This window comes from Eucyclogobius newberryi, unplaced genomic scaffold, assembly GCF_026437365.1.
Source record: "Eucyclogobius newberryi isolate DKJ021-1_F unplaced genomic scaffold, fEucNew1.0.hap1 SCAF_4, whole genome shotgun sequence".
Classification (NCBI taxonomy): domain Eukaryota; kingdom Metazoa; phylum Chordata; class Actinopteri; order Gobiiformes; family Gobiidae; genus Eucyclogobius; species Eucyclogobius newberryi.
The window spans coordinates 6,041,128-6,052,210 of record NW_027316056.1 but is presented as its reverse complement, the minus strand read 5'-3'; the positions used below and the strand labels follow the sequence as shown (position 1 = coordinate 6,052,210).

At 39.8% G+C, this 11,083-nt stretch overlaps 1 protein-coding gene across 1 annotated transcript in view; it reads right to left on the bottom strand.

The window, feature by feature from the left end:
- Positions 1–2,837: 2,837 nt before the first annotated feature.
- The window catches only part of LOC140377342 (voltage-dependent T-type calcium channel subunit alpha-1I-like), a 302,547-nt gene continuing 294,301 nt past the window's right edge, over positions 2,838–11,083 (bottom strand). Inside the window, exons 35-38 of the mRNA XM_072462718.1 lie at positions 10,484–10,700; positions 7,983–8,185; positions 5,036–5,257; positions 2,838–3,196 (exon numbers count right to left, since the gene is read on the bottom strand). Of these exons, the coding sequence (XP_072318819.1) occupies positions 2,867–3,196; positions 5,036–5,257; positions 7,983–8,185; positions 10,484–10,700 (972 nt within the window). The 3' untranslated portion in view covers positions 2,838–2,866. The remainder of the gene's footprint in view (positions 3,197–5,035; positions 5,258–7,982; positions 8,186–10,483; positions 10,701–11,083) is intronic.

The following is an 11,083-nucleotide window of genomic DNA, read 5'->3' as shown; positions in this document are numbered from 1 at the left end:
TCCCGAACATCTACTTATAAATAATAACTTTCAACATTTGTGGATTTCTATTTTGGATATTTCTTCCTTTATTTCAACAAATGTTGAACCTGATAATTTCTCTTAATTATTAGATCCAAGAACTTCTTATTGTCCAAACAAAAATCTGCATGTGTATTAAATACTATTGGCTGATGGAATGTTGTGATCTCACCTGAATCCAACCGATTCATGGGTTTTAGTCACGTGACTTATTTGTTGTCACTGCCATTTTGAAGACGTCACTACATCAAATTGAAAATGAAAAGACTTTATTTTTGAAGAAGACAGAAGTTCTGGGCTTTGATTCATATCTACAGAGACTCGTCCTCGTCCACAAACCCTCTGCACCGGACACGACAGCTTTCAAGAACACTGACTCTGTGTCTGATCCTGAAATATAACACCAGTAATATATTTCTGGACAAATGAGGTACAGGAGATGAATCCTTTGTTTTGAGACTTTTGTTGGCAGGGCCCACAGTGAGCATGCAGCTTTTGTCCTCAAGATGGCAGTAGCAACGAGTGTGTCACGTCACTTTGGAATAATTCATTATTTATTTGAATTGAGCTACTGCTAGACCTGTTTTCATGTCAAAGAATTTCAAAGAATCTTTATGCCTGAAACTCCTGAACATTTCGAAGATGTTTTAGCAGCAGTGCTGTGTCTCGAGAAGGTTTGGCCCCAGGCGCTGTGGCAGAATATATTTATATATATATATATATATATATATATATATATATATATATATATATATATATATATATATATATATATATATCTATATATATATATATATATATATATATGTTTGATTCAGTGTTAGTTATGTTGTATCACCAAACCATAACAAATATTGTGAATAGGACTAAAGTGATTCTAGTTCACCAGAGTTCTTAATGCTTCTTAATACTTAACTGTGTGTGTAAATGTGTAAATGATTGAGATTAATAATGATATACCTGATATACTAATTTTGCGCATCTCCACAACAAACATTGCCAAAATGATCCCATATTCAATATGTGTCCTCGAGTCTAATACCTTTCAATGTTCTGTTTTCAGCTCTCAACACAAGGACATCGGCTCAGCATGTTCATGGAGTTCAGAGTGATAAAAAAGAAAAAAAGAGGATGTTTACAATACCAAATAATAATTCAAGATAAAATATCTTCTATCTTTTCAATGGTCACAAGTCCTCAAAATGGTGCCTGCTAACTAAAACCATGTATATGTATATGATCACTCAAATCCCCCCAGCATTATATAGGACCTTCAACATAAAACAGATTTTCAAGAGGAGATTGTTGGATGCTACTGGTGAATATTACAAAATAAATTCAGACATCTGTACAAAGTTTGGTGTGGTGTATCGACAACACGTTTTTGCACAAAAGTTGAGGGCACAAAAGGTCTCGCGAGCCCTAATCATTTAAGAGTCTTCAGTCTTGTACGTAGTCCCTGGAAAGGCTGGAGAAAGAGATCCCAAGAATGCCCGTTGTTTGCGTTATGCCTAGCTTGAATGTCGCTAATCGGGACAAATTTGTTCCCAAAAACATCGAAAGACAAGACACGACAAATCCAAAACAGCTAGATCCAAGAACAGAGAACAAAAGTAAGAATGGCGCTAGTTTGTGGTTTGTTTGTGTTGTGGCAAAAAGACAAAATGGCCAATTTGAAGTCGGGTTTCCACTGCACGATTTTGTTTGCGATGAAAGTTTTCTGATTGTAAGAAAAAAATGTTCAGTTGTGGCTTAAAAACATGAGTTGTAGGTCACAGTGAGACATGGACAATGATCAAACTTAGAACCATCATACGACCAAAGACAAAGAGTCCTCTCGATGCATCTACAATCAATACCTGTCAAACATGAGACCAACAGTAAGCACAAGAGCTCCATCAAAGTAAAGCCACGTTTCAACCTGGTCCCCCAGACTGAGGCTTCTTTTAACGGCAGAATGCATTTCCATGACTCTGGGTCCAGAGGCAGAGGTTATGTAACAAATATAACAAATGCTTTCTTCACGAATAAATATAATCTAAATTCTACCTGAAATATATTTCTTAATCATAAGACAGACCTAAGCAATCCACAGAGATGCGGTGGCTGTGAACAGGGAGCTACTTCTGGTTTCTCGTCAGATTTTTCTGCATTTATTTCACTTCTTTGCAAAGCCTCTACACCATGTTTTAACATCTCTTCATGTATTGGGTTTGGATAATGTTAGATGCATTATGTACTGGAAATATAATAGCTGTCGATAAACAGAAAACAGGTGATGATAACCTGCTTTGCTGGCTCAACATATAAGTTAGCATCAGTGGAAATACGGCACGTTATCAGATCAAGTCAGTATTTGGTGGGAGTGTATTATTTTTTGCTTTTTCTCATCTTGTTTTCATCTGAGTCTGCGTTCTCTCTTGTTGAATCATCTCAATCTGTACCTGGAGGCGCTTTGAAAGCTACTACCTTGGAGGGTCTGCTTTAGACCCCTTAATGGGCTGATACGGTTCACTTTAGACCGTGGAGACACTTTGGGACTGTACACTCCAAAGCAAAGCAGTGGAAACATGCCTTAACAGCAGAAGAGCTCAGCCATGAATCAGAATCATATATCCCCATTTCTCTTTCATTTACAAATTTTACTGATGCGTAAACACTGCTAGCATGTAGCACTAGCCTCAGCTAACGGGTACAACTCCAGTGACTTTCACAATTGGAGCCAGAACCTGATATTCCTTCAGACAAACTTTTGTTGAAGCCACAACTGAGCGTGTGAGCCATTGTGAATGTCGTGTGAAGATCAAATAAATCGTGCGGTGGACACCAGGCTTTAGTAAGCGTTTCATCTCTTCTTTCTGGAGTTAGCATCTGTGATTTCCCCAATATCATCCTCTTCTTCTGGTCGTCTCTCTGACCAGGGATTTGCTAACAGAGCGTCTTTGCCCCGGGCCTGGTCCAGTGAGCCTGTGCTGTTGCATTTCTTGACCAGCGGAGGCGCTGTAGAGCAGGGGGCGAGCAGAGAGGAGAGGGACAGGCTGTTCAAAGTGTCCGATAAGTGTTCGCTGTTGGTGATCTGTTGAAAGCTCTCCACCGCTGTGTCTTCTTCAGAAGGATCCACAGAGTCTTGTCTGCCTCCACAGCTGCTTTGGCTGCGCTGGTGACCCCTGGTGGCCTGGAGGGAGACAGAATACATTATATATAAATGATTTAATAATGAATTATTAGGTTTCCAGAGAATATGTTATATCTTATACGATTTTCTTTGTCTTGTTCACCTTGAGCAGGGCATTAAAATGTGTGAATAGAGGTAAAGACTCGAAAGAGACATTCATCGAATGTTTATAATCACAATCATTACTGAACCATACTCTAAAACATAAACAAAAAGACCTTTTGGAACAAAGACATTGGCATTACTAAATAAAAAAAAAAGAAACAGTCTCTGATTTTCTACAGTAGGCAATTTTTGTTTCGAGAGAAAAGCCCTCTTTAAATAGGAATGGTCTGAGATACGATCACCCCTCAGTCTACAACAGCTTCATAAAGCCCTGGCAGAAATCAAACTAGTCAAATGTAACACTGGACAGCTGAGGTAGAGGTAGCCAGACCTCAATGGGCAGTAATGACCAAAGCTTTCCAACTGGTAAACAAGGAAGGGAAAGTTTCAGTTAGGACTCCTCCCAGGACCAATCAGAGCGCAGGAGAGTATACATGCAATTGCTCAAACCATTTACATTGGATTGAATGACTTTCAGATGGAAGTAGAAATGTCTTGATTTTTAAAACAAAGATGAAACCTTTTCTACCATGGACCACTACTGGACAAATGAGTGAATACATCATCATATTCTCAGACTTTGTTTGGTTAAAAATGTATTATGCATATATATATATATATATATATATATATATATATATATATATATATATATATATATATATATATATATATATATATATAACTTTATTAACTTTATTAGATTGTATTAAACTGGGTTTAGTCTTCACACGCAGAGATATATCCCATTGCTCCTCTATTACGGACTCTTTGATAAGAAGCAGGAGGACCGCATCCTGGCAGACAACTCAAGGACAACTCCATATAAGGCAACAGCGACGAATGGAAAGGTTCTGGCGAGAGAACCAACGAGGCGCCACCCTTCATCATACGCCCTATATTGAAATGTTAAAATATGTCGCCATCACATTTGATAGGGACAGATGGTAAGCGCTCTGTTGATCTGTATTAGAATTGTACTGGCAAGGATTAAACATTTGATTGATTCTACCTATTCTGATTCTTGCCCTTTCTTTCATAAACGAGCAGGCCAACAATGTATATAAAAAAACTCTCACCACACCCTCTGAGGGTGGTCCTTTTTTCAAGCTCGGGTCCTCAGAGGCCTGGGAGCTTGAGGGTTCTGCGCAGTATCTTTGCTGTTCCTGCACTGCACTTTTCTGGACCGAGATTTCCGACGTCCTTCTTGGGATCTGCCCAAGCCATTCCTCCAGTTTGGGGGTCACTGCCCCAAGTGCTCCGATCACTCCGGGCACCACCGATACCTTCATGCTCCAGGTCTACTCCAGCTCCTCTCTGAGGCCTTGGTATTTCTCTAGTTTCTCGTGTTCTTTATTGTGGATGTGACCATCCCATGGCACCGCAATGTCAACCACCACGGCTTTCCTCTGACCCTTGTCGACCACCGCTATGTCCGGTTGGTTTGCCATTTCCATTCTGTCTGTCTGTATCCGGAAGTCCCAGAGGACATTGGCTCGGTCGTTCTCCTCCACCTTTGGAGGTGTTTCCCACCTTGGGGTCTCTGCAGCATCTTGCACCCTGCAGTTATGTGTGGGATTGTCTAAGGGCCCCCTTTGCACAGCCTAGACCTTGGGTCTAATCTTGTGTGGTAGATCTGGGCCTCTATTGATCTGGTGTTCAGGGCCTGCTTGTTCCTGAGTAAATATTTAGCCATGTAACTGTACTTTACTGTAAGTATAAACCTTCATGTACCTGCAGTGTGGTGCATCTCTTCAGCAGAGTGGAGCCCTGCTGCTGCTCCCTCAGGCTCAGACTCGGGGGCTGGTTCTGGGGCAGGTTTGTGGGCGGGTGGTTCTGGACTGGACTGAGACCTCTGGATGGAGACGCAGTGAAGCTGAGACCTTCCTCCACAGTGTTCTGGAGGCTACCCTCAGAGCTGCCCGTGTCCAGGGACGAGGCACTCTGCGACGGAGGCTGAAATACAAAGACATTTATGCATTTATTTGTCAATGGAATTTCAGAAAATACATTTGATTATTATAATTTCATTTTTTTTTGTAATATATTATTATTTTGGGACATGAAAGACATTTTTCATGTCCCAAAATAAAATCATGCTGAGACCAAGTGTGTAATGTTTGGTATATGTAGGTACGACTTTAAGGGCTAATCTTTATGTATCTGTGGGATAAAAATGCATTTGGACAAAACACTGTCCCAGAGAAATCTATGGATGCTCGAGAATGAATTGAAAAACATTCTAAATTGCAGATTGGACAATGTGGTTATTTCCAAGTGAAAGCTAACATCTTAACCGGAAAAAAAAAAGCTATGATACTAATCGATACTAGTTTTAGCATTGATTAGTGTGTGGGTATTGATACTTTTAACAACCCTACACACGTTTATGATGCTTAATATGTCAAATTCAACGAAGAGCAAACATGGCCATCATAAAACGTAACAAATCTAATTTTCCTGCTCCAGCGACACCTTCACATCCATTATAGTGGTTTTTCTGTCTTTAGTTGTTGTTTAAGGACACCAACAGCACAGTATGCAGTGGTAAAAGCGAGGATTGAACCACAGACCTTCGGGTAAGTGCACACATGACGCAGCGTCCTGTTCGCACTAAAAACACACTTTAAATTCACCTATTTTCAGGATTTTGTACATTTGAAAGCATCAGATTGAAACTTGCAGAGTATTTGACAGACTTCACCTCGAAACTCTTCAGTACAAAACGATGAACAGAGTGTGGATATGAAAGAACGAGAAACGAGGCTATCTATCTGTGGAGAGGAGGCAGTTCTGGGCTGGGGCGAGCTAATTATCTGAGGCAGGAACACAAACGCAGCGAAGCGAAAGAGAAACAAAGAAGAACAGGTAGAAAAGACAGTCTCCATGGAAACGAGTAATGAAAATAGACCAGGATCTCTCGAAGTGAAGACAAATACTTTATTAGGAGCTAAATAAATATTAGCACGGGGAAGAGGACACAGGAGGAGGAAAGATACACAAGAAAACTCAAGTTAGTTCTCCTGAATAAAAAGTGACTGTGGCTCTATAATTCACCCTTCTCGGAGTCTATTGTGCATTATCCAAACTACGTGTAGATCTCACTCGCCTTTCACTCTATATAAATACATTTTTCACCTTTGTAAACTCTGGGATACAAAATTTGCATGAACTATAACCATGATTTTAGACTAATTCCCTGCTAAATGGGCTCAAATGATCATAATACTTTTAATAATCATAACCTCTATAACATCACATTGTTTGGTGATACAGACCTACAATGAATGTTCCAAGTCTTATTAAATGGACAGCGTCTTTTCAAAGCTGTGTTAAATGCACTGAATGATCCACTGAGTAATTTAGCTTAGTTCAGCCTTTATTTGTCAGGGATCAATTCATTCATCTCATAAAAGAAAAGATGATCAGCCCCAGATTTAGCTCCTGCTACTTTCCATCTGCAGTAAAAAAGTACGGATTACAGCTCATTATAACTCGTTATTAAATCACATTTCTACCATCCAAAAGTCAGAGTTGAATTTAAAAATATTTTTTTATTCTAAATAATTTTCTTGGATTCTTAGAATATAGGCCCAACTCCCACCTCTCTACATTATCTACATAATTATAGTTATCAATGCAAGACATTGAAAATAACTCTTATTATACTGCGGTGTACAAAAATACCTTCAATGTCATAATCTAACTGTTTAATGGAAAGTGGAACTCACAGTGATCAGACAGAAAGTAGTCCCAGACTGACAGAAAGTAGTCCCAGACTGACAGCTTCTCAGAAAATGAATCATCCCGTGACCAAACAAGTCGCTTTGATAAACTTTATTGAGTCTTAACAGGAACACAAAGTGTTCAATGAATGAAAATATATTTTTGAGCAGCTTAAATTTGGCCACAGTGATCCAACAGCGTAGTAATTTTTCCCACGCTCGAGTCGTGGACACGCAGCTCAGACCTCACATACCACAGTTTGAGAAACACTGATGATTTCCTAAAATATTTTTTTTTATTACAATTGTTTTCTGAAAATAAGAACAAATATGCGCTAAAATGTACAGCAAAATCACAATTACAGCTTAATTTGACTGATGCTGACACAGCTGAATATCGGGATGTGCTTCTAACAGTTTCGAGTGAAATTATGAAAGTCTACGGACAATTTCAGGAGGTGTGTCTGAGAGCTAAAAAAGAAAAGGCCGAGTGTGAAAAGGCCGAGGATCTTTTTGGAACGATGCAGTTTCTCTTGCAGTGGAGCGAGAGGATCGAGTAGTTTGTTCGGAGCCAATTTTGATAAATATTTTCAATGGTGGTGGAGAAGTGTTATTCATAATTTTGAATAGAGTTCTTTAGATTTAATATGTGGCCCTCTGTGGAAAATAATACAAGTTGGAACATTCCCGGCCTTATAACAACAGTTTCTTCCTCTGCTGTTGGGCTCATGAATACTGCAAACAACTCACTTCTACAACTCACTATTGTGCACTGCAGCTCTACCTATACTTTATATTCTGTATTTCTAGTAAGTCTATTTTTATTGTAACAATGTATTATATGTACTGTATTTTATCATGAATCTTAAAAAGCCTGTTGGACCATTTCATTTGATCAAACAGGAACTGATGGTATAATGTCGAGGTGAGTTTGAAACCCCTCATGTCCGTCTCACCTGAGAGCCGAGCGTCCTGCTGTTGGCCCCTGGAGACCGGAGCGAGGCCCAGGACGCCGGAGAGCGCGGCCCACGGGGAGCTCTGGATCCTGGGCTGAGGGAGGCGTGAGGGACGGAGCTGGAGCCTGGAGCTGAGGCCGGGTGGAAGAAGTCTGCAGGGAAAGAGAAGACTCCTCCAGAACTACTGCAGCCGCCGCCTGTGTCTGAGGGGAGGAGAGAGGGAGGAGAGACATAAACACATGTGAACAAACGAGTAAAAGAGCGGATATACGTGGATGTGACGGCCAGAGTTACTGCAGTAATACACAGCAACAACGTGGCAGGAGGAGGCTTCAGTGCTTGTGTCCACGGTCCAGACTGGAGCGGTGCCACAAGTGTTAGAATAAATAATGACCCAATGTGAACTCATGCTGTATGACTAAACTATGGGAATGTAATATTGTAAAAGTTGAATTTGTTTATCTAATATCTCCCAGATTACAAGAAATTACATATGTTTAGTTGAAAATGTTTAGAGGAGAAGAACAGTGTTAAGTCTGTCAAGTAAAATATATTTGTCATAATTTAATATTTTTGCAAAAATAATTAAAGAAAGTAATAAGAAGTAATCGTAAAGACTAAAAATGTGACTAAAATGGCATGCATTTCCTTTGACTAAATCTAGGACAACAAGTAGATATTTTTGTCAAAATAAAATAAAAAATGTATGTATAAAATCTCAGAGCCTCAAACCAGAAACTCAATGTCCTAAAACACATCTGCACATGTTAAATGCGATACAATACAATTTATCCAAAAATATAATATTAAAGATGGATTTTATGTTATGGATTTTAGTGACTAGATTAACAGGACATTTTTATTTTTTTTAATTTTAGATGATTTTTGATCCGTAGGCTTTATTGGACAGGACAGGTGAGCGGGAAATAGGGATGAGAGAAGGGAGGACATGCAGTAAACGCTCGGAGTCGGGAATCGAACTAACGACAACCAAAAATAACTATTGACTAAATATAGGCAAGAGAATTAAACTCAGAGACACATATTTAGTGGTGTTTTCTTTTTTCTTTTTCATCGTATGTGATCTTCCAAATGACCTTGAGCGTGAGGGTAAAACGAGCCGCCCTCGCTCGGCTCCTCTGACAGTGAGCACATCACGGTTGCTCCTGCCTTTGTCTAATGAACTGTTTTAATCGTCTCAAACTCTGCAGAGCGTCGGACGCATCCTCTCGTCCTTGTGTCAAAGTCGATCAAACCCAAGCTCAGATTAAGTCGAGGATAACATCAGTGTCAGCGTAAAGTCACGTCTCCACAGCGCAGCACCAAAGACAAAGGAGGTCACGGGGATAATGTGCAGCAGAAACAGGAGCTAACGCAGGATTAACCACATGCATATTACACAGGAACAGGCCTGAACTGACAGAGCAAGCAATGGTTTATAATTAAAGATCAAAGGTTTAATACAGGTTTCATGTGCACACGGCAGGTTTTCATGTTTGTCTAATTATGACATTGGGGTGATTGTATCTGTGGTAAATCAAACACATTTTTATATTTTTAAACCAAGCCAGTTGCAGTTAAATTCATTTCTTTAGAGCCCAAAATCACAACAGCCTCATCATCGGTCAGTAAAGACGAGCAGATCAACCAGCAAGTTGAAAAATTGCAGCTGAAAATTACAACTGCGTTCTAAAAATTGAGAAGGAAAAAAACCCAAATAAATAATAAAACCTCTAGCAGAAGAACTAAAATAAAGAAATAAAGTCAAATCAAATAGCAATGATATACTCTGAGACAGTCTTTCAGTGATTTCAGGATTGGAAATATCATATACTGTATGTGGTTCAGTGAGGTTTATTTGCTCTGTATTCTAAACTCTCATAAACATCTTGATAATACATCGACAATGTTGTTTTGAAGATATGCTACATTAATATTCACTGTATCATTTATACTGAAAAATAAATTAAAACATTTAGAACATTTCTAAAAAGTCCTCTCAAAAAAGATGATTTCTGCACCTTTGAGATTCATTTTACAGACATTTCTCATTTGTCTGACAATAAACCTCAACTAAAACCTTTAAAGACATGTTTTAACACATTTCTGTTGAGTTACTAATTTATTGTATTGGTTTTCTCCGATTTGATACTGTCCTGAAGAAGATGGACTGCAGATGGCGCTGTTGTCCTTCTTCTACCGCGCCAAAATCGGTGTAAATGACTCTGGTCGGGAAAAAAGGACCTTTGAGATTCATTTATATGTAAAAGAGGAGCACTGAATATGGTATTTGTTTCCCCCTGCTGGCAACAGTGGGTAATGAAGCATGTTCAACAGGTAAATCAGCCGTGGAGATATTAGCGACATAAAACTGATGCAATAGATGAATCACAGCAAACGATTTCAAAAGTTTAAAGATTAAAAACAAAATAAAAGTAACATAATATTGGATCTTTAAATGGCGTGTTTGAGCTTGCATTGAGGTTATTGATTATAGTTACCTCTGCATTTCGCCGGACTCTCCCCAGTTTGTGGACTTTGGTCAGGAGGTCTCCCGCTCTCAGACCCATCCAGGACCCCCCTCTGGACCCGGGCCTGGACCAGGTCTCCGGTCTGGACCAGGATTCCCTCGTCGGAGCTGTCGGAGCCGAACCGAAGGCCGCAGTAGCCCCTCTGCACCGGACGCTCCTCTGAACTTTGTGAATCACTGCTGCCTCTCTGTGGGAAATAAAGAATCATGTCTATGCAACAAACTCATGACAACAACCAAGATAAATACAGTAGATATTCAAAAATAGTCTCAAGCGTAACAATTTAACTAGAACATTAGAATTGGGTCATTCTAACGCATTCACATATATGTTTTTCCAGTGATTTCTAGCGCTGAATGAATGACGTGAGCAAGTTCCAGGTGGAGCTGAGAGAGGGCCCGCGTCTCCCAGCATGCACCGCTGCGCCCGCGGGGGAGGCAGCTGTTGTAATCAGCCTTTAGCACGTAAACAGTGATTAATAAAGATTAGCAGAGATGGAGGAGGTGTGAAGATGAAGCCAGACTTTTTAATGGGCTTAACATGGTACATCTGTGTGACTGAGAGCGCTGA